We start from the raw sequence: 23,836 nt of genomic DNA on the forward strand, positions 1-23,836 counted from the left end.
TTCTGAAGCTGGCTGGTAACCCCCTTCCTTGCTTAGCCATCTTCTTTTTGACAGGCAGCTACCCTCTCCACCTCTTACAGCCTGCAGATTGTGCTTCACTTGTGGCTCTGCCTGGCTATGTTACAGCTCCATACTCGTGGGAGGGAATGAAAACAGAGTATTCAATCCCAAACAGAATCCTCATTCTTGAGTCAGGCTGTAAGGCACTTAGGCTTTCACCTCAAGGTTTAATTGAAGTATGTACATAACTGAAAGTGCAGTTATCCCTTTCTAACTCATTTAGCCTGGAACCTTAACAAGGAATATCCACAGCCCTTGTTTTCTCAAAGACTCATAGGGTAAGGGTAGAGAAAACAGTGCCTGGTGTGGAATGGCCACCAGAACCCTGCAGGAGGAACCTAGAAATAATGTCCAAATTGTGTAGTAGGTTCTTTTAATACTCAAAGTACTTTGAATGAAAAGGGTCAGAGAAGGCAAATGTTGTATTAGCAGCTGTAAAAACAGGGGAGTGATTAGCCCTTTTCACTCCTAGAAAAGTGAAAGGTATCCTCTGTTTCACTTTTATTTTTGAAGTAATTTTTTGCCTTTCACTCAAAATGGTTTCTAAAATAAAACTCAACTTGTACATTATGAGCACCTTCAGTATTTGTTATTTTTGTTATTGCAGCAATGACTTTTCACTGTCTCTTTGCCTGTTGTCTAAGTGAGCTGTGGTCATCAGCAAGCCTTTCTAGAAGCAGCTCATTTCATCCTACCTCCCCAGTCCATAGCTGCACTGCTTTTACTTGCTACCTTACTCTGCCAGCTGATTGCCTGTTGTGGCTGCACAGCTGGAGCAGGGCAGGCACATAGTTGTGGAGGGAGTGGGAGTGCAGAGCAAGACAGGTGGATGGCAGAGAGGCACTGCTATGGGAGCTGGAGACACGGAGACAGACTGATGTTAAACTCATTTTCCTCAGAGAGAAGCACCACATGGGCTCTGATCCTGGGTCTGGGGAGCAATTCACGTGTTGGCCATGGAACGTTTGCACTTCAAAGGAGAATCACTGCCCCAGTCCTTCTTCCTGCAGCCGTGACAGGCGCTTTGGCATGCCAACAGGACAAAAGAAGGCAGGTAGGTCATAAGAAGTGAAAGGCAAAGCCCTAAGCAAGGCAGATGATAGCCAGAGCTCTTCCCTTGTCCACTGATGTGGTCACTCCATCATAGAGGGCCACTAGATCGGTCAGGCAGGACTTGCCCTTCCAGAAGTCATGCTGGCTGTCTGGAATCGCCTCCCTCCCCATGCACACTCCATCCCATTGTCTATCAGAATTAACTAGGTTAGAAGAGATCTCTAGGATCATCGAGTCCAACCTATCACCTAACCCTTCTCATTAACTAACCCATGGCACTAAGTGCCTCATGCAGCCTCCTCTTAAACACCTCCAGGGATGGGGACTCCACCACCTCCCCGGGCAGCCCCTTCCAATGCCAGTCACCCTTTTCGTGAAGAACTTCTTCCTAACCTCCCCCCCAAACCTGCCCTGGCGCAGCTTGGGACTGTGCCTGTGTCACTGATGAAGATGTTAAATCGGCACTGCTCCCAGTACAGACCCCTGAGGGACACCACTTGTCACTGACCTCCCTCTGGCCACCGAGCCGCTCACCATTCCCCTGTGGCTGCTGCGGTCATCGCGCCGGTCGGAGCGGGTCCGCACGCTGCAGCGATGCGGCGCGGCCCGGCTGCGTTTCGGTGCACCGCGCGTCGGAGCAGCCGCTCACCCGCGGCGCCGCCGGTCCCTGCCGCCGCACACGCCGCTGCCCTCGGCGCCGCAGCGCACCGAGCTGCCCTCCGCCCGCCGCCGCCGTGACGCCATCGAGCCGCCGGAAGCCGCGGGGGATGGCGGTCGCGGAGCGGCCGAGGCCACGCTGTGGGCTGCGCCGGGACCCGTCCTGGCGGCCGCGGCGCCGAAGCTGAGGCCGGGCGGCGCGGCTGCGGGCGGCGCCCCCCCGGGGCAATATGTTCAAGAGAATGGCTGAGTTCGGGCCTGACTCCGGGGGCAGGGTGAAGGTGCGGGCCCGGGAGGGCGGGCTGCTGGCAGCGGCGGAGGGCGGGAACTGCCTGGCGGGGCCTCTGCGGGCGGCAGCTTCGTTCGGGCTACGGAGAGCTCCACGGCAGGGGCCTTTGACAGGAGGCGGATGCGGTTTGCTGTGCGTTTCTGTAGGGCGTTACCATCGTGAAGCCGATCGTGTATGGGAACGTGGCGCGGTACTTCGGGAAGAAGCGGGAAGAGGATGGCCACACGCACCAGTGGACGGTGTATGTCAAGCCCTACCGAAACGAGGTACGGCGCCGGCGGGCCCGTGGGGAGACGCTGCCGCTGGCATCGTGGGTGCGGCTGCGGCGCGGAACGGGGCACTGCTGCCCCCTCACAGAGTCACAGAGCTTCGGAGGTCGGGAGGGACTTCAGAGACCACCGAGTCCAACCTCCCGGCCGGGGCAGCATCACCCCGCGCAGCTCGCCAGGGGTCATTGAGTCGTAGAATGGTTTAAGTTGGAAGGGACCTCAGTGGTCATCTAGCTCAGCCCCCGCGGGTTGAAGGGACCTCAGTGGTCATCTAGCTCAGCCCCCGCGGGTTGAAGGGACCTCAGTGGTCATCTAGCTCAGCCCCCGCGGGGTTGGAAAGTTTCCAGAGAGGGAGACTCCACAACCTCTCTGGGCAGCCTGCTCCAGGGCTCTGGCACCCTTACTGTGAAGATGTTTCTCCTCATGTTGAGGTGAAACCTTCTATGTTCCAGTTCGTAGCTGTTGCTCCATGCACTGGGCTGTCAGCCCAGTAACGCACTGAGACATCAAGGAAAGGGTAGAAGGGGCACTGGATCATAAGCAGGGGAGATAAGCTCCCCCCCCTTTACTCTGCTCTTGTCAGACCTCACCTGGAGTCCTGTGTGCAGTTCTGGAGCCCCCAACACAAGCAGGACATGAGTCTGTTAGAGCAAGTCCATAGGAGGGCCACAAAGATGCTCAGAGGACTGCAGCAGCTCCGCTAGGGAGGACAGGCTGAGAGAGTTGGGACTCTGCAGCCTGGAGAAGAGAAGGCTCCCAGGAGACCTTGGAGTGGCCTTGCAGGATCTGAAGGAGACCTACAGGAGGGCTGGGGAGGAACTATTGACAAGATCTTGTAATGACAGGACAAGGAGTAACTGGAAAAGGGGAGATTCAAACTAGGTGTTAGCAAAGGGCTCTTTGCAGTGAGGGTGGTGAGACACTGGCACAGGTTGCCCAAGGAGGCTGTGGCTGCTCCCTTCCTGGAGGTGTTCAAGGCCAGGCTGGATGAGGCCTTGAGCAACCTGTTCCAGTGGGAGGTGTCCCTGCCTATGGCAGGGAGTTGGAACTGGATGATTTTTGAGGCCCTTCCACCCTAAACCATTTTATGACTCTAAGAAATGAGGGTGGGGAGGTTCAAAGAGGAAAACAGAGAGAATGTTTCAGAGTGATCTTTCCAGGCCAGGGGGAAACAGTAGAGAATTCACAGGGAGAAAACACTGACAGAGCTCTGCCAGCATTAATTCCTGGATTTGTGGTTTTGCTTTTTGTGCTAGTTTGAAGCTAGCTGGAGTGTTTAGGTGAGAAGAACTAGATTACAGGCTGTGAGGAGAAAACGATGATGTCTACTTCACTCATAGGCTTGCTGAGCTGTATAAGAATGTAAATATAGATAACACAAACTCTCTCTGTCTGGGCTTTGGGCTGCATCTCTCTCCCTCTACCCTAACCTGCCATCTCTGTGATTAATCCACCTGCTTCCTAACCTCCCTAGCCAACCCCTCAATCTTCCTTTGATGGTAGCTGGGTGAGAAGAAGCAGTGTAAGGTGGATGAACAGGGAGTGTTGTGGTGTGCAAATAATCAGACAGAACTACGTTTCTCTTTTAGGATATGTCTGCCTACGTGAAAAAAATCCAGTTCAAGCTGCACGAAAGCTATGGTAATCCTCTAAGAGGTGAGTTTTGCCTTTAGCCACTTGTTCCTAGGGCTGGGATTTTGATTGGTTCCATAGAAGCTGTCTTGCCTGCACTGACACTTCTGTTTTCTGCTGCAGTTGTTACCAAGCCACCCTATGAAATCACCGAGACAGGCTGGGGGGAGTTTGAAATAATCATTAAGATATTCTTCATCGATCCAAACGAAAGACCTGTAAGTGTGTTGAACCTGTGTTTGAACCTGCACTTGGTTTGTTTTGGTGGCCTCAAAACTCTGCTGGTGATGGTTAGGGACTTACCTGCCCCTCTACACCTAGGAAATCACCCAGACTAGACTCAGCCGGCTGGAAGTTAAGGAATGAAGCTATGCTTAGAATCATAGTCACAGAATTGATTAGGTTGGAAGGGACCTCAGAGCTCATCCAATTGCACACCATAGGCAGGGACACCTCCCACTGGAACAGGTCGCTTAAGGCCTTATCCAACCTGGCCTTGAACACCTCCAGGGAGGGAGCAGCCACAACCTCCTTGGTCGCTCAAGGACTCATAGGGTCGCCTCAGAGCCTCCCCTTCTGCAGACTGAACAGTCCCAACTCTTTCAGTCTGTCCTCATAGGAGAGGTGCTCTAGCCCTCTGCCTCATCTCTCTGCAAATGTCTTAGTAGTTTCTCTACACCTATTCTAAACCACTTGCTCAGACATTTAGTAAAGTACTAAGAAGCCTTTGGACAGTTGGGGTGTTTAACACTGCATAGTAAATGGCAGTGGCTGTTTTTAGGTGATAGGGCATTTATTTTTGCATTCTGAAAAAGATTTTTTTAAACCCTCTACAATTACAGGATGTTAGGGGTTGGAAGTGATCTCTGGAGAGCTTCCAGTCCAGCCCCCCTGGCACAGCAGGACCAGAGAATCCAGTGCAGGTTGCACAGGAACACATCCAGACAGGGCTGGAAAGGCTCCAGAGAAGGAGACTCCACAGCCTCTCTGGGCAGCCTGTGCCAGGGCTCTGTCACCCTTACACTCAAGAAGTTCTTCATTATGTCGAGGTGGAAGTTCTGTGCTGCAGTTTCCATCCCTTGCCCCTTGTCCTATGGCAGGGCACAAGTGAGCAGAGGCTGTCCCTGTCCCTTCCTTTCCTGACCTCCAGCCCTCATCTGTTTATAGACATTGCTCAGATCCCCTCTCAGGCTTCTCCTCTGCAGACTAGAAAGCCCCGGGTTGTTCAGTAACAACAAATAGTGCTTGTTGGTATCTAGATGAGGATTTGTGTTTCCATACAGTTGTCATGCTAATGGAATTCTCTCTTTGTCTAGGTAACCTTGTATCACTTGTTGAAGCTTTTCCAGTCTGATACCAATGCCATTCTGGGAAAGAAAACTGTAGTTTCTGAATTCTATGATGAAATGGTATGAAAATTGTTCACAGAATCACAGAATGTTAGAGAGTCTCTGGAGATCCCTCCCAACATCCAGTCCATCCCCCCTGCCAAAGCAGAATCACCCAGGGTAGTCCAGACAGGGATGCATCCAGGTGGGGTTGGAAAGTCTCCAGAGAAGGAGACTCCACAACCTCTCTGGGCAGCCTGCTCCAGGGCTCTGGCACCCTCACTGCAAGGAAGTTTCTCCTCATGTGGAGCTGAAACCTTCTCTGTCCCAGTCTGTATTCTTTGCTTCTTGGCTTGCTGCTGCTGACCACTGAAAAGAGCTTGGCCCCCTCCGCTTGACCTCCACCCCTCAGCTATTGACAGACACTGCTCAGATCCCCTCTCAGCCTTCTCTTCTGCAGACTAAACAGCCCCAGGGCTCTCAGTCTCTCTGCATAGGGGAGATGCTCGAGTCCCCAGATCATCCTCATGGCTCTCTGCTGGACTCTCTTCAGCAGGTCCCTGTCTCTGTTGAATTGGGGAAGCAAAACCTGGACACAGTATTGCAGGTGTGGTCTCACTAGAGCAGAGTAGAGTGGGAAGGGAACCTCCTTTAATACAATCTTCACTTTATTTTAAAGATGTCCTGCCTTTTTCTCTCCTTCATCAGATATTTCAAGATCCCACTGCAATGATGCAGCAGCTCTTAACAACGTCTCGTCAGCTAACGCTAGGTGCTTATAAGCATGAAACAGAGTGTAAGTTGAAAATGAAAGTAGCACTTCAGAAATAATACTTGGGTTTGATTTTAGTGGGGGTTTCTCTGGGCTGTAATCACAGAATGTTAGAGCTTGGAAGGGACCTCTGGAATGCTTCCAGTCCAATCCCCCTGCCACAGCAGGACCAGAGAATCCAGCGCAGGTTGCACAGGAACGCATCCAGACAGGGCTGGAAAGGCTCCAGAGAAGGAGACTCCACAACCTCTCTGGGCAGCCTGTGCCAGGGCTCTGGGACCCTTACAAACAAGACATTCCCCCTTGTGTTGAGCTGGAACCTCCTCTGCTGCAGCTTACATCCATTGCTCCTTGTCCTATCCCAGGGAGCAAGAGAGCAGAGCCTGTCCCGCACTCCTGACCCACAGCCCTCAGAGAGTTACAGACATTTATTAGATCCCCTCTCAGTCTTCTCTTCTCCAGACTAAGCTCCTCCTCAGCAGGCACTGCTCCAGTCCTCTAATCATCCTGGCAGCCCTCTGCTGAACTCTCTCCAGCGGGTCCCTGTCCCTCTTCAACTGGGGAGCCCAAAACTACAGACAGTACTCAAGCTGAGGTCTCACCAGGGCAGAGTAGAGATGGACACCATTCAAATTAAACCAAGAAATAATTACAGCTTAGCACAGAATTGTCAGGGCTGAAAGTGATCTCAAGGATCATCCAGTTTCAACCCCTCTGCCATGGGCAGAGACACCTCACATTAGAACAGGCTGTCTAGAGCCTCATCCAGTCTGACCTTAAAGACTTGCAGGGATGAGGCTTCCACCACCTCCCTGGGCAACCTATTCCAGTCTCTCACCACCCTCATGGTGAACAACTTTCTCCTAACCTTTAATCCAAATCTCCCCTCCTCTAGCTTGGATCCTTTCCCCCCAGTCCTATCACTACCCAACGCCCACTTTTCATGATACTGAAAATACTGACTTTTCTTTCTTGCCGTGGCAGTTGCAGATCTGGAAGTGAAAACCAGAGAGAAGCTGGAAGCTGCCAAAAAGAAAACAAGCTTTGAAATTGCTGAGCTTAAAGAAAGGCTCAAAGCAAGTCGGGAAACCATCAACTGCTTAAAGAGCGAAATCAGAAAGCTTGAAGAAGATGATCAGTCTAAAGATATGTGACAAGTGTGGGCCTTGAGAAAGGGTGGAAGGGCTTCAGTCATGGCATTGCATCTGTTCAATTCCCTGGCTTGAGACTGTGGGAGATTTCACTTGGAGATGGTTGAAGTACCTGGCAGTAGACTTCCTGCATGGGAAAAAACCAAACAAAGAATGTATCCTTGGTTTATAGTTTAAGTTATAGGTAAGTCATCTGTGAGTACTTAATGATTTAGTTCAAGGAGAAGAGGACTTGGAGAGCAGACTACTTTTTTTGGTGTAGAGCTGTGTAGGAAGCTTAGCAATAAGCATAGTTGAGTGTGATTTTACAAAGCCCTGGTGTTTACTTCTTTTTTACTTGTTTGGTTTGGGTTTTTGTTTTTCTACTTGATTGTTCAGAGGTGCATCTTTAAAGCTGAAAATAAAATATCTGAGGGGTTTTATTGTAATAATCTTTTTTTTTTCTCTCTTGTCCAGTTGTGGGCTTCAGGAGTGATTGCAAATAGCATGCCCTGAGGTAAGGCAGAGGTGGGAACAGTGCTATGGAAGTTGCTTGTATCATAGAATGGTTTAGGTTGGAAGGGACCTCAAAGCTCATCCAGTTCCAACTCCCTGCCATAGGCAGGGACACCTCCCACTAGAACAGGTTGCTCAAGGCCTCATCCAACCTGGCTTTGAACACCTCCAGGAAAGGAACAGCCACAACCTCCCTGGGCAACCTGTGCCAGTGTCTCACTACCCTCACTGCAAACGACTTCTTCCTAACATTCACTTTCAGTCTCCCCTCTACCAGTTCAAACCCGTTCCTCCTCATCCTATTATTTCAAGTCCTTGTCAATAGTCCCTCCCCAGCTCTCCTGTAGTTCACCTTCAGATACTGGAAGGCCACTCCAGGATCTCAAAGCCTTCTCCTCTCCAGGCTCTAGAGCCCCAACTCTCTCAGCCTGTCCTCCTAGCAGAGCTACTGCAGCTCTCTGAGCATCTTGGTGACCTCCTCTGGACTCAACTGTTCGATGCCCTTCTTGTGCTGGGGGCTCCAAATCTGGTGGCAGTGATTTCTGTATCTGCCTGGTACCAGCCCAGTGCAGAAACTTCTGAAAACAGGACTTTAAATAACTTCTGTATCTATAAATAAGAGTTTCCAGCTCCACACCTGCTACCTGAAGGGGGCTACAAGGAGGCTGCAGAGAGACTGTTTGCAAAGGCCTGCAGGGACAGGACAAGGGGCAAATTGCATTTGACCTCCATTGCCTTGAGGAAAATGAAAAACCCAAGTGCTGCATTCTGATTTAGTTTTGGCAGCCTTATGAAGATGCAGTTCCAGATGTACAGTCTGTGCTTGCCAGGGGTGCTGTAGTCAATGCTGGCTAATTCTGTTGCTGAGACTGACTTTAGGCTGTGGTTTCACCCAGACTTATAATTGTGCAGCACAGATGTGTTTCAGTTTGTTTTGAAAAGGAGGGAAAGTAAATCTTGTGCTATAGGAACAGTTTGGTATCGCTGAAAACCAGGTTAGGAGGTGATCTGCTAGAGAGCAGCCCTGTGGAGAAGGACGGGAGTGTGAAGGACAAGTTCTGCATGGGACAGCAATGAGCCCTTGTGGGCAAGAAGGCCTGGGGTGCATCAAGAAGAGTGTGGCCAGCAGATCAAAGGAGGTTCTCCCCCTCTGCTATGCCCTGCCGAGGCCTCACCTGGAATATTGCATCCAGTTCTGGACTTCCCAGTTCAAGAGGGACAGGGATCTACTGGAGAGAGTCCAAAGGAGGGCTACAAGTATGGTGAAGGGGCTGGAGCACTGCCTGATGAGGAAAGGCTGAGAACCCTGGGACTGCTTAGGCTGCAGAGGAGAAGGCTGAGAGGGGATCTGAGCAATGCCTGTCAATAGCTGAGGGCTGGGGGTCAGGAAGGGACAGGGACAGCCTCTGCTCACCTGTGCCCTGCCACAGGACAAGGGGCAAGGGATGGAAACTGCAGCACAGGAAGTTGCAGCTCAACAGGAGCTCAACTTCTTGAGTGTAAGGGTGAGAGAGCCCTGGCACAGGCTGCCCAGAGAGGTTGTGGAGTCTCCTTCTCTGGAGCCTTTCCAGCCCTGTCTGGATGTGTTCCTGCACAACCTGTGCTGGATTCTCTGGTCCTGCTGTGGCAGGGGGTTGGACTGGAAGGTCTCCAGAGGTCCTTTCCAACCCCTAACTTCCTATGGTCCTGTACAAACACTAATTTGTTCTGTTGCCTGTGCTGATGCTTTAGGCTCCCCCTGAGGGGTTGGTTTGGTAGGTAAAGGTAAGCCATGCCTTATCTCCTCGATATGCTTATTTTTATCTGTTTTATCAATGAGGAATGTTTACTTCAGGCATCAGACATGCAAAACTGGTAGTTACTGTGATTGCCACTTCCACTGCAGAGCCTTAAGGGTTTCAAGTGTTTCAGCTGAGACACATTAGCAGTGATCACAGTCATTTCAGACACTCCTTGCTACCCAGCACCACTTATGGGTGGTCCTTTTTTTTAACCTAGCTCCATCTCACAACTACCTTCCTTTGTTCGACAGAGACATAAAAGTGCTTGACAGTGTTCAGCACAGAGCCACAAAGATGATTAAGAGATGACCTCATCAATGTTTGTAAATATGTGCAGGCCGAGTGCCAGGAGGCTGGAGCCAGGCTCTGCTGGGTGATGCCCAGTGCCAGCACAAGGGGCAATGGGTGGGAGTTTCATTTAAACATGAGGAGGAATTTTTTCCTTGTCAGGGTGACAGAACCCTGGAAGAGGCTGCTCAGAGGGTTGTGGAACCTCCCTCTCTGGAGATATTCCAGAGCTGCCTGGATGTGTTCCTGTGTGCTCTGCTGTAGGTGCTCCTGCTCTGGCAGGGGAGTTGGACTGGCTGAGCTTTGGAGGTCCCTTCCAGCCCCTGACACTCTGTGATTCCTTTGCCTTTGGGTTTGGCACAGTGTGGTTTAGAGTTAGACAGTGTTGTATAAGGCTGTGCCCAGGAGGTTACTCATCAGAAGTGCCATTTTTGTCTCAGGAGATGTGTAGATATACATAACATGAGGATTTAATTGGGAAATGTTGTGGTTAGTAGAGATGAGACTGGAGGGAATGTTAAGTCACCCTGTACTTTTTCCTCCTAGAGAGCTGCTGGTAATAGCTCCAACCCAAGGACGCTTTGGGTGCTTATGCATTTAATCCATGTTAAAAACATTAGGGTTTGTTTGCTTCTTAGTGGGATTGCCTACTTCAGAGCACATCAGGTTGTTTGCAGACTTGAGGGTGTTTTCCAAACAGCAGGTGGCAGGTATGCCCAGATTACTCTCCAGTCTCAACAGCATTTTAATTACTGAGGTTATGGCAGGTCTAGGGAGGTTCTTCTCCTCTGCTCTGCCTTGCTGAGACCACACCTGCAATACTGTGTCAGATTTTGGGCTCCCCCAGTTCAGGAGAGACAGGGACCTGCTGGACAGAGTCCAGCAGAGAGCCATGAGGATGAGTGGGGGGACTTGAGCATCTCCCCTATGCAGAGAGACTGAGAGCCCTGGGGCTGTGTAGTCTGGAGAAAAGAAGGCTGAGAGGGGATCTGAGCAATGTCTCTCAATAGCTGAGGGGTGGGTGCCAAGTGGAGGGGGCCAAGCTCTTTTGGGTGCTCAGCAGCAATAAGCCAAGGAGCAATAGATACAAACTGGAGCAGAGAAGGTTTCAGCTCCACATGTGGAGAAACCTCTTTCCAATGAGGGTGCCAGAGCCCTGGAGCAGGCTGCCCAGAGAGGCTGTGGAGTCTCCTTCTCTGGAGCCTTTCCAAAGCCATCTGGATGCATCCCTGTGTGGATTCCCCTAAGGGATCCTGCTCTGGCAGGGTAGTTGGACTGGATAATCTCTGGAGGTCTCTTCCAACCTCACATGTTCTGTGATTCTGTAGTCATACCTGTTTTTTGAAGACTGACTGTGGTTTATTCCCCTTGGATGGGAACTGTATCCAAACTGACTTCAGTCAAGGAGCTTTACACTTCTGAAGCAGAACTGGATTTGAAGCCACCTTCTCCTGATCAGAGATGCTAAGAAGGCTCTGGAGCAATTGGAGAATAAGCACCATATAAACCATGTTTGCTTCTCCTATTTAAATTAAGCAAAAGATAAAATGCATGAGTGGCTTATTAAATGAACACACAGGTACAGCAGCTGATAAGATCAAAGCAGTGGAGTGGGATTTGAATTCAGGCATTTGACTGACTTGGTCATTAAAAAAAACCAAACAACAGAACAAAGTTTTAGAAGTAATGCTGGCCTTGTTCCACAGTATCTGAGAGGTGCCCTCAGTTGTGGATTGCTCCACTGGGCTATTCCCCCTGCTGCTGCTGCACTGTTCCTTGTATCGTGTCCTGAGAACGCTGTACATGGAATGTGCACAGGCAGAGGCCTTCAGCCTAAATGGGCAATGTAATCATAGAATTGTCTGTGCTGGAAGGGACCTCAAGGATCAGCCAGTTCCAAACCCCCCTGCCAGGGACAGGGACACCTCACACTAGAGCAGGTTGCTCAAAACCTCATCCATTCAGGCCTTAAAAGACCTCCAGGGATGAGGCTTCCACCACCTCTTTGGGCAACCCGTTCCAGTCTCTCACCACCCTCATGATGAAGAACTTCTTCCTAGCATCCAATCTGAATCTCCTCACTTCTAGTTTTGCTCCATTCCCCCCAGACCTATCACTACCTGTCACCTTAAAAAGTCCCTCCCCAGCTTTCTTGGAGCCCCCTTCAAATGCTGGAAGGCCACAATAAGGTCACCTTGGAGCCTTCTCCTCTCCAGACTGAACAGCCCCAACTCCCTCAGTCTCTCCTCACAGCAGAGCAGCTCCAGCTCTCTGATCATCCTCGTTTCCCTTCTCTGGACAGGTTTCAGTATGTTCAGATCTTTCCTGTAACAGTGGCTCCAGAACTGGACACAGTACTCCAGGTGGGGTCTCACCAGAGAACTTCAGCTCCTGGAGGTGTTGAAGCAAAGCCTGGATGAGGCACTTAGTGCCATGGTCTGGTTAACTGAACAGAGCTGGGTGCTAGGTTGGGCTGAATGATCTTGAAGGTCTCTTCCAACCTGGTTGATTCTGTGATTCTGTAAGAAGTGTCTTGCAGCTCTACAATTATTCCCTCTCATCTTCTTTGAACAGAAGAAGGATTCAGTACAGTTCTCATCCTGCAGAAACACAGCTCAGTCTGACTCCAGTGGCTCAGTGAGGCACCATCCCTGGAAGTTTTTAAGGCCAGGCTGGATGTGGCTCTGAGCAACCTAATCTAGTGTGAGGTGTCCCTGCACATGGCAGGGTGGTTGGAGATGGATGGTCCTTGAGGTCCCTACCAGCCCTGGCAAGTCTATGACTGCAGCCTCTAAGTTTCACCTTCTTTTACAAAATGGGTTGCTTTTTAAAAAAGACTATTCCTGGAAATCTCTGGCATGAGAATTGTTACTATGGTTTTTAAAAAGGAGAGGTGTAAAGACTTGAGCTAAAATCCTCTGAAAGTCTCCCATTTGTATCAAAAAGGCTTTTCACAGAAACACAGAACCTTAGAGGTTGGAAGCGACCTCCAGAGATCACCCAGTCCAACTCCCCTACCAGAGCAGCATCACCCAGGGCAGTCCACACAGGAATGCATCCAGATGGCTTTGGAAAGTCTCCAGAGAAGGAAACTCCACAGCCTCTCTGGGCAGCCTGCTCCAGGGCTCTGGCACACTCACTCCAAAGAAGTTTCTCCTCATGAGGAGCTGAAACCTTCTCTGTTCCAGTTTGCATCCATTGCTCCTTGGCTTATGCTGTGCACCACCCAAAAGAGTTTGGCCCCCTCCACTTGACCCCCACCCTTCAGATATTTGTACACATTGCTCAGATCCTTTCATAGCCTTCTCTTCTCCAGACTAAACAGCCCCAGGGCTCTCAGTCTCTCTCCACAGGGGAGATGCTCAAATCCCCCACTCGTCTTCATGGCTCTCAGCTGGACTCTCCAGCAGGTCCTTGTCTCTCCTGAAGTGGGGGGCCCAGAACTGGACACAATATTGCAGGTGTGGGTCTCAGCAGGACAGAACAGAGTGGGAGAAGAACCTTTTATCTCTAGAAGTCTCCATAGCTTCCAACCCCTAGTGCAAAAAGGCTGAGAAAAGCATTGATTGATTTAAATCTGCCTTAATTTTTTTTACCAAAGGCAAAAAACTCCACATGCTGCTGCTTAATCATCCTTTGCATCATGTACAAGCATGCAGTTTTTCCATACAAATTCCATCAGGTGTTTAATCTGCTATTGCAAAAATACCTATTTGCATACAATCACACCCTGCTGTGGTTTGAAAGGGTTTCTGAGAATGCATTTTCAGCTTATTATCTTTAACCTCCCTGCCTTTCTACCCACATATAGACTAGCAGACATGCAAAGCCTTTTAATTCAGGCCTGACTGTAATTAAGTTGCAGCACATTGGTTGTTGAAAACTGTAGGGCTCAGCTTATTCCTTAAGTAGTCACAGAATCACAGAATGTTAGAGGTTGGAAGGGAACTCCAGAGAACATCCAGTCCAACTTCCTTGCCAAAGCAGCATCACCCAGGGGAGTCCACACAGGAATGCATCCAGGTGGCTTTGGAAAGGCTCCAGAGAAGGAGACTCCACAGCCTCTCTGGGCAGCCTGCTCCAGGGCTCTGGCACCCTCACTCCAAAGGAGTTTCACAGAATCACAGAATCAACAAGGTTAGAAGATACCTCCAAGATCATCTCTCATTCTTCTCATGTTGAGGTGAAACCTTCTCTGTCCCAGTTTGTATCCATTGCTCCTTGGCTTATTGCTGTGCACCACCCAAAAGAGCTTGGCCCCCTCCACTTGACCCCCACCCCTCAGCTATGGATAGACATTGCTCAGGTCCTCTCTCAGCCTTCTCTTCTCCAGTCTACACAGCCCCAGGGCTCTCAGTCTCTCTCTGTAGGGGAGATGCTCAAGTTCCCCACTCATCTTTGTTCCAGCATATATTGTGTAGAGATGAAAATAAACCAAATATGAAGACCTTAACAACTCTTTGTATCTAAGCAGAATTTCCCATGTTTCAAGATTAGTTCATTCCTTCATGACCTATCACTGTGCACCTCTGAGAAGAATCTGGCTTGGTCTTCCATGCAGACAGCAGCAGGAAGATCTTCTTTTAGCTACCTTCCTGAAGGTTGGACAATAACAGTTCTTTCAGTCTTACAAAACACATTTTTCCATCTCCCAACCATCTTAGTGTCCCATTCCTGCATTACTTGAAATTACACAATCATAGAATCAGGCAGGGTTGGAAGGTACCTCAAGGATCAGCCAGTTCCAACTCCCCTGTCATAGGCAGAGACACCTCACACTGTACAGAGCCTCATTCAGCCTGGCCTTAAACACCTCCAGGGGTGAGGCTTCCACCACCTCTCTGGGCAACCTGTTCCAGGCTCTCACCACCCTCATGATGAAGAACTTCTTCCTAATATCCAATCTGAATCTACACATTTCCAGCTTTGTTCCATTCCCCCCAGTCCTATCACTCCCTGACAGCGTAAAAAGTCCCTCCCCAGCTTTCTTGTTGCCCACTTCAGATACTGGAAGGCCACAATAAGGCCACCTTAGAGTCTTCTCCTCTCCAGACTGAGCAGGCCCAACTCCCTCAGTCTCCTCACAGCAGAGCAGCTCCAGCCCTCTGATCATCCTTGTGGCCCTTCTCTGGGCATCTTCCAGCACCTCCATAGCCCTCTTGTAACAGTGGCTCCAGAACTGGATGCAGTACTCCAGGTGGAGTCTCACCACTGTGGAGCAGAGGGGAAGATTCACTTCCCTTGCCCTGCTGCCCACACTTCTCTTGCTGCAGCTCGGGCTCTGGTTGCTCTTTGGGCTGCAAGAGCACACTGACACTCAAACTGAGCCTCTTGTCCACTGGCACCTCCAAGTCCCTCTCCTCAGGAATGCTCTCAAGTCACTGCCTAGCCTATATTGGTGCTGCCTTGACTCAGATGCAAGGACCCTGCACTTGATCTTGTTGAACTTCAGTTAGAAGGTATTAGGTGATAGGTTGGACTCAATGATCTCAAAGGTCTTTTCCAACCTGCTTAATTCTGTGATTCTGTGCCTGCAAGAACTCACTCTCCAGCAGTAACAGGCACATGCAGAAGTGACCACTACAGAGATAGAACAAAGATTGGGTTTGTCTGTATGCATTACAGTCACTGGGACTGAATTTCAGCTTCTAGCTCAACACCCATGCAGCTCAGCAGAACGAGCTGCTTTTGAAACTCCTTGCTGCCAGCTTCACACTCCACTACTGCAAAGCATTTTGCAACAGCAGCAAACTCTGCTGCTTCCTTACTCACTCTCTCTTTCCAAGACCATTTCTCAGCATGCTAACTAGTGCAGGTCTCAGCATGAAATCTCTGTGGGAGTCCAATCATAACCCTCCCGCAGTGTTAAAAAAATGGCTATTTACTGCTACTCCATTAACCATTCTCTTTCAAGCTTGTTACTCATTCACAAGACAGCTTTCCTTGCTAGCTCATGACAGCTCCTGCTCTTCAGCAGCAGCAGTGAGGGACTGTGCCAAAACTCTTTTGAAATCACCACCATGAATTTATTGCCCCAGTTTATCAGTTGGTTGATTTCGTCAAAGAGCTTCAGGAGCATGACAAAGCTTCTCTACCTATAAAGCCCCATGTTGATTTTTCCACAGGCTGACGTGGTTGCCTGTGTGCAGAAGCCTCACCCCAGCTCCCTGTCACTGACCTGCTTCTGGTACCTGAGACAATCTCAGTGACTATGCCAAGGTTTACTGAAGGGAACTCCAAGCAGAGCAAGCAGCTCTTTCCAACTCAGATAGTTCTGATGATGCTGAAAGACACACTTGTACTTGCCTGTTTGCTCTGCCTCTGCATCAAAACACCTCCCATGTGGCTGTGCTGACAAAATAGCCTCTTTGTCAGTGTCCTGGTCCTACAAACTTGTAGTATGGACCAGCTTAACATTCCTGAATTAGCACTGTAGTGCATCTGCTGCTTTTCCAGTAGTAGCCTTAAGAACACCCCCAGCTATCAGTATAGGTTGGGGACTACCTGCTGAAGAGCAGTGAAGGGGAAAAGGACCTGGGGGTCCTGGTGGATGGAAAGTTGACCATGAGCCAGCAATGTGCTCTGGTGGCCAAGAACGCCAATGGCATCCTGGAGGGGTTAGAAGGGCTGTGGTTAGTAGTAAAGGACCTGTGCCTAACATCCCATCTCAATCTGTTCTGCTCTAGTTTGAAGCCATTGCCCTCATCCTGTCCCTGCAGCCCTTTGCAGACAGTCTCTCTGCAGCCTTCTTGTAGCCTCCTTCAGGTACTGACAGGCTTAGGTCTGCCTGGAGCCTTCTCTTCGCAAGGCTGAACAACTCCAGCTCCCTCAGCCTTGCTTGGTAGCAGAGCTGCTCCAACCTTAATTTGTTATTGGAGCTGAACGTTCCCCCTCACCCCTTTTAACTGAAAGGATGACAACTTCACCACCACCATCCAGTGACACAGTGAACTGCTGGTTTAAATTTGGCTCAATCTTGTACTTCATTCTGGAAAAAAAAAGAAACCCTTGTTAAGTTAACTCTTAATCTATGATGATTCTATGATGATGATTCTTTCTTGGGGAGGTGCTCTTTCTCCACCAGTGCAGGGTCAGGCCATAAGTGATTGCTGTATAGCCTTTACTGAATGCAGAGGCTTTGTTCAGCTGTGAAAACAACAACCTCTTGCTTTGATACACAAAGGATCATTCTACTTATCATGCCACATCTGAGGGGAGGCAGAATGTGACGTGAGCAGCGTCGCTCTGCTCAGCCAGCTCACCAAGGGCAACTCTCTCTCTCTCTCTTGGAAAAAACTGGGTTTGTGTTCCTGAAATGTTGTTATAGTCTGAATGTTGGGGTTTTTTTCCACATTGTCAAATGGCTTTGGGGAAGTAGAGGGTCAGAGTAAAACTATAGTCTGGGTAGCCTTTTACCACAGAGAAAGAGAGCAAGCATTGGTACCACAGTTTAACCAGAAACATGCTTTTGCTGCTGAGTCATAAACCCCAAAAGACAGTGTTTATAACAGAGCCTTCACCCTATAGCTGAGTTAGGTGGTGCCTAGAGCAGGGTCAAAGACCTCCTTTTCATTATTAAAGCAAAGAGACTAGAAACTTCCTTGATCTGTCACTAGGATGTTGCTATGTTTTCATTTTCAAGAGAAACTGTTTACTCTCTTATGTTTACTTCAAAAGTAGAACTTCTGGTTGAAACATTAAGGGTCTAAATCAGTATCCATCTCCAAAAATACATCTGGGCTTCATGCTGGTATGTACACCTCTCATCCTGATCAGAAGAGGCTTCCCTGATGAGAAGAGGTACTAGCTACAAAGTTCTTAGGCATAAGAAAGATCACTCCTTCATTTCATACCCTTGAGTAGTTTCTTGCCATGAATCCCTGGACAGTATATGAAAGGCAAATTGCAGAAAGACAATGCAGGATTTGGCATTCTATTCCCCAAGAGTCCCCTCTTTGTCAAGCCCAGGCATTAAAAAAGAATACAAAATAGGGAGCACTTTCCAGTAAAATAAAGCTGCTGTTAAAATGTTGTATGTGGCTGGGCTGCTCTCTTGCTTACAGAACTGACTATTGCCTAAGTCAAAGTAGGTCACAGGCAAAAGCACTCAGCCTGCAAGAGTGCAAATTGCATGGCAAAATCCACCACAAAATGTTAGTGCCATCTTGTAAGAACCTAGACAGTGGAACAAGAGGAGTCTGTGAACCAACACTGCAACAGATTAGGACAATGAAATGGGAAACTTCTGTCCCGCGCCACATCCTGATCTCCAAACTGCTAGAACGTGGGTTTGATGGATGGACAGCTCAGGGGGTTAGAAACTGGGTGGCTGCACCCAAAGAGTGGCAGCCAATGAGTCTGTGTCCAAGTGGAGACCAGTGACAAGTGGAGTCCCTCAAGGATCAGTTCTAGGACCAGTCTTGTTCAATATCTTCATTGGTGACATGGGCAGTGGCAATGAGGCAGCCTCAACAGCAAGCTGTGTGCTGCTGCTGACTTACTGGAGGGAAATGATCCATCCAGAGGGACCTTGCTAGGCTGCAGAGGTGTGCCCAAGCCAACCTCAAGAAGTTCAACAAGACTAAATGCAGGGTCTTGCACCTGGGTCGGGGCAACTTTCTGGTCACACAGAAAATGGTGCTTGAGTGTGTCCAGAGACAGGCACCACGGCTGGGGACAGGGCTGGAGCACAGCCCTGTGAGGAGAGGCTGAGGGAGCTGGGGGGGTGCAGCCTGCAGAAGAGGAGGCTCAGGGCAGAGCTCATTGCTGCCTGCAGCTACCTGAAGGGAGGCTGTAGCCAGGTGGGGTTGGGCTCTGCTGCCAGGCACCCATGGACAAAGCGAGGGGACACATCCTCAAGCTGTGCCAGGGCAGGTTTAGGCTGGATTTTAGGAAGAAGTTCTTCACAGAGTAACTGGCATTGGAATGGGCTGCCCAGGGAGGTGGCGGAGTCCCCATCGCTGGAGGCGTTTGAAAGGGGGCGGAATGAGACACTTAGTGCCATGGTTTAGCTAATTAGAAAGCGACAGGCTATAGGTTGGACTGGATGATCTGGGAGGTCTTTTCCAGCCTGATGAACGCTGTGGTTCTGAGTGGGGTAGCAGAGGTAAGAACCACCGGGTGGTGTTCTCCGCGCTGGCTGCCAGCACTGCTAAGCGTTCCCACCAGAGTGCACAGAACGCCGGTGTGGCACCGGCTCTCGTCCTTCTCGTCCGCGTTATTTCTGGCTCGCTGTATCTTTAACACACCCCCCCGAGCTACCTGTGCTTACAGTCGCACAGGGCGTACGTTGCGAAAGCAGCGCAGCTGCAGCGGCTGCCGGTTGAGTTTCCACGGCAGTGGCTGCAAACAACGCCGTGACACCGTGCACGGCGCAGCGACGGAGGCTGCCTCGCAAGAACTGCTCAAACAACCGACACCGAGCCGGCCGACTCAGGGCTTCCTAACGCTGCGCAGGCAATCACAGCTTTAACTCCTTCTGCTTTCTCCGGAACCTGAGAAACCAGTAGGACCCGCTTCGTGGCTGCCTCCCGCGCAGCCGGCCCCTGCTCCTCTCGGAGGCACTCTGCGTGCCGCTTCTCCCCCCAGGAGAAGCCCTGTTGGCTTCCCCACCGAACGAGTGCCGCGGCAGAGGCAGAGGCTGCCGAGGGAGACGCTGCCGCCAGCGGCTCCCACCCGCGCCCCGCCCGCTGCCCCGGAAGGCGTTCGCGCCGTGCCCCGGAAGTTGTCGCGGGCAGAGTGGGCCAGAGCGCGGCCCTGTCGCTGCCGCTGTCGGGAGGCGCAGCCGTTACCCGCGGCGCGACGCGGGGCTGCCGTCTCGCCCGTCACAGGCGGCCCGCCCGGCTCGGCGCGGCGGCCAGCGCGGGGCTCATGGCCAAGGTGGGTGCTGGTTCTTCCCCTCCTCTCCGTTCCCCCGGCTTCTTCTCGCGGGGGTGCCCAGCCGGCTCCGCTGGGAGGGGGCGGCAGCGGAGGCTCCCGGGGCTGGGCCCTGCTCGCCCGTGGGCGGGAGCTGCCCCACGTCTCGCCTCGCCCCGTGGGAGCCGGGCTGGGATGCGCCCGGCCGAAGGACGTGCCCTCCTTTCCCGTCCGAGGTGCGGGGGCTGGCTGTGGGGGGCGGCGGGAGCGGAGCGGCGGCTGGGGCCCCCTGGGGCGGGGACCGTCAGGGGCATGGGATGTTGCGGCCGAGGATGGTTCGTGGGCAGGGAAGGCCGTGGCGGGGGAATCGCCGCCTTGCTGTGAGGCGGAGCGGGGGTGGATGAGCGGAGTGCGAGTTGAAAAACAAAAGAAGAGCCGTTAAAGTTGTCCTGGCGGTTGGTTTGCTGGAGGCAGGTCTGGCGCGGGGTGTGGATCCAGGCTGCCTGACCGCCTCGGTGCTCGGTGCGTCTGAAAGTTGAGTCTCGTCTTGCGTGACCTGTCAAGCGCTCACATCTTCCTCTGGGTCAGCTGCTTCTGTCACATGCCTCTCAAGACAAGTGCATTTTCGGTTCCACGTCGCCGAGCACGTCAAGGGGCTTTCTAGCTGCGAGCCCTCATACTGATGGAGAGCTCTGGCGGGTCGGTGGGTTAGGCTTAGCAGACGGAGCCTCTCGAGAGGAATGGGTTCCGAGAAGGCAAGCGACGCCTTGCTTAGTCGTTTGTTCTTTTATACTCCCCTTTCTCTGCCATATCCTTAGCTGCAGATGTAGCGAGGACAGATCAGAAGAGATTCAGAGGTCAAAAGGTGTACTGCTTTGACTTACTTCTCCATCTCAACTTGATGTTCTGGAAAGTGAAGGCACGTTTTCTTGTCTTCCTGGCCACTGCTTCTTTTTAAGTCTAACGCAGAAGAACTGCTAATCATCATTAGAAATCACCAGGAATGTTGCTGGCCTGGCAGTTGGGAAGAATACTAATGCTGCTACAGTAAGGAACAGACACTGTAGAAATCAGGGTTGGGTTTAGTAGGGGTTGAAAAAGTTGCCAGCTGTGGCTTGGTATTAATGGTACATTTAACAGCTCGTTTCTGGTTGTGACTGCCTTGAATAGTCTTTGATTTTTTGTTAACTTCTTTTTCTTTTGTTGGCTTTTCCTTTTTTTGTTACTTAGAGTGCTGGTGGCAAAGTGATGTTGAGTGAAATGAGAATAAAAAATCCCAGAGAATCATTGTGTTATCTCCTAGGATGTTAATGTTAGCAGTAATCCTGCCTTATGAATCTGCCATTACATCTCTTCTGCTATGACATAATTGAATTTAGGAGAATGAAAAACTAATTAAAAAAAAAAAGAAAAGATTTATTACTGCATGGAAACTGATTTGGTATTAAGACACATGAGTTTAGATCCACTATTAGTTCCAATAAACATCTCATTTTCTTGTTCTAGTCAGCAGAACTGCCAGGGAAGTTCATTTGTCTGTTTTCCTCAGTGAGCAAGTGCATTTGAAAAGCACACCTGTCTCTGCCTGCTTAAAAGGAAACCTGTATCAGCATAAACCACCAGTTTGCATCCAAAACCTGCTAACTCCATTCCAAATGGCAAGTGATTAAGAATATTGTTCTTTGACTGAGATTTCCCTGAGTCTATTTGTCTCTGTGTCAAGAATGCTTTGAAAGTGCTTGTTGAAACAGCCTGCCAGCACTTCTCTGTGTATCTGGATGTGAACTGCAGCACAGGAAGTTCCACCTCAATCTGAGGAAGAACTTCTTGACTGTAAGCGTCCCAGAGCACTGGCACAGGCTGCCCAGAGAGGTTGTGGAGTCTCCTACTCTGGAGTCTTTTCAGCCCTGTCTGGATATGTTCATGTGAGACTTGCACTAGATTCTCTGGTCCTTCTCTGGCAGGCTAGTTGGAGTCAAAAGATCTCCAGAGGTCCCCTTCCAATCCCTTTAATCCATCTGATTAAATGGCTTTCCAGGATTTTGGTTACTTTCTAGTTCTGTGGCTAGTCTTAAATGTTGGTGGCAAGTTGCAGTGAAAATAAACTTGCTTCTTCTGTGTAGTTGTTACAGGCTGGGCAGTTTGGAACATTTTTTTCATCATCCAAGAAATTTCTGTTAGAAGCAAGTCTGGCTTAAACCATTGCAATAGGCAGGTGATGGTTTGTCTTTGTAAGAAAGGAGAGTTTCGTAAACTGGGAAAGTATTTGGGAAGAGTGGGTTGCAGATATGTGAATCTAATTCTGTGCTTCATACTTACATGCTCTTCATATACAGTTCTTCATGCATATATACTCTTCATATGCAGTTCTTCATCTGTAAGGTTGATATGCCTTGAATTTTGAATTGATGTGATTCTTCTCTTCAACTGGATGAACATAAACATTTGGTCTAGTTGACTGGATAGGGCTGGGGGATAGGTTGGACTGGATGATCTTGGAGATCTCTTCCAACCTGGTTGATTCTATGATTTATTTGCCATGAAAATAATTCCCTGCTAAATGTATCTATTCAGTATATAGGTTCTGTTGTTTGGAAGTTAGCAAGATTATTGTTAACAGTCTGGTTTTACTCCTGCTTACTTTACTGTTCAATAATTAGCTTGAAAGTACTATATCCATATATTTTATAGGGGACTGATTCTGAACTTATTTAAATGCATTTTGTTTGCTTCTGTGACCATTTGGTCTTGTAGTTTAAGCAAAACAGCTCTCTGTGTGAAATGCATTCTGGAGCAGAGCAGCCAAACCATCGTTTGAATTCCCTGCAGTAGCTGTGCTACAGTTAAGATAATACTTAGAGTGAGTGCATTGGTTTTATTATATGTGTATTCTTCCTATGCAAATAGAGGAGGTGATTGAATGAATGATATTTAGAAGAATAGCTGGTAGAAGTATCATTAAGTTAGAATAACTAATGCTCTGTCTTCATTTTATTAAATACAAAGAGTAGAATTGGTTGATGTAGTGAACTGGCCTCGCTTCCTGCTGCTTGTGCTCAAGCAGACTTGTGGCTGATTAAGTTCCTGAAAAAGAAATTGGATAAGGTTTAATTTTAGGAACAAATTAATTCAAATAAGCACATTCAGCTGCTCTGGCAAGTTTAAACTTAAAAGCTAGCAGTGTACAAGTGTGTTTCCACAGCATCACAAGCTCAGAATTGGACCTGTCTTCCTAGCCTTCTTCCTCTTCCTTGTGCTCGTAAGGATTGTACCAGGAGCCGGTTTGGGAAGCTGAGCTGGCTGAAAAAATCACACCTGGTTTTGGTTTGGTTTTTTTTTGTGTTAACTTAAAGTTGTGCCTTGAACAAGCTCACCCTGCAGTTGTGTACCTGCCAGTGGCTCTGTGAGTGAAGAAGTGGGATCTGAGAGAGTGAGGAAGAGTGGTGCTCATAGGCCTGAAGGTGTGAGACTGACGTTACTGGACTCCAGCCTGCAACCTACTGCTTTGCATAGGCATACAGCTGGCATGGACCAGCTCCACCATTGAAAAACATGGTCCTGTTTGTTTCCACCCAGCTCTGCTGCTTCCTCCTTTGTGCAGGCAAATACTTGTATGGTTATGTGGTGAACTGGGTTGAGTTTTGAACTAACCTGGGGGAGGGGCAGGGAGGGGAGAGTTAGGTTTAAGCTGGATCAGTTTGCTGCACAAACATTTGAGCTGGCGCAAAGATGGGGGTGGAAGCAAGCAGTGGGGGGAGTAGGGTGTGTCTGTTGGTGACAGTGACACATTATGCCAGTTTAAAGTGTATTTGATACTGGCCTAATTCAGTGAGCTTAAACCTGTATGGCCATGAGGATTTGAAGATGTTGTTCAGTTATGGTTCATGGACATATCTGCATCTAAGGCCCTTTAATCTGTGGCAGTATGTCTCTGATTTCTTGATGTGCTTGGAAGGGATTTTGAGGGAAGAATCTGGCTTTCTATAGGCTGGGTTTTTTAAAGTATTTTTATTCAGTACCTATTGTTTCATTTAGCACTACTTAATGGGAAAAATATGTTCCTGTTTATAACTGCTGTCAAATTCCTGAAACAATGAATTTGTTCAGCATCTATATTGAGTTTTTGAGTTTAAAAGACTAAAATCAGCAAAGATAGTGATCAGTGTCCACTAAGAAAGCTGCAAAATATTTTGTAGTAATACATAA

The 23,836-nt window shown here is 49.5% G+C and overlaps 2 protein-coding genes across 3 annotated transcripts in view; both read left to right on the top strand.

The window, feature by feature from the left end:
* The first annotated feature begins 1,887 nt into the window (after positions 1 to 1,887).
* YEATS4 (YEATS domain containing 4) lies at positions 1,888 to 7,642 on the top strand. Its single transcript, XM_064166375.1, has 7 exons — positions 1,888 to 2,051; positions 2,206 to 2,325; positions 3,918 to 3,984; positions 4,084 to 4,178; positions 5,277 to 5,369; positions 5,997 to 6,084; positions 7,045 to 7,642. Exons 1-7 carry the CDS (start codon positions 2,001 to 2,003, stop codon positions 7,212 to 7,214), a joined length of 684 nt encoding a protein of 227 aa, XP_064022445.1. The 5' UTR covers positions 1,888 to 2,000; the 3' UTR covers positions 7,215 to 7,642.
* Positions 7,643 to 19,525: 11,883 nt separating this feature from the next.
* The window catches only part of FRS2 (fibroblast growth factor receptor substrate 2), a 43,889-nt gene continuing 39,578 nt past the window's right edge, over positions 19,526 to 23,836 (top strand). For both annotated transcript variants that reach the window (XM_064165963.1, XM_064165964.1), the window contains exon 1: positions 19,526 to 19,654. The gene's annotated coding sequence lies outside the window, so the exon portion shown is untranslated. The remainder of the gene's footprint in view (positions 19,655 to 23,836) is intronic.

Source organism: Pogoniulus pusillus, chromosome 27, assembly GCF_015220805.1.
Source record: "Pogoniulus pusillus isolate bPogPus1 chromosome 27, bPogPus1.pri, whole genome shotgun sequence".
NCBI classification, from domain to species: Eukaryota; Metazoa; Chordata; class Aves; order Piciformes; family Lybiidae; genus Pogoniulus; species Pogoniulus pusillus.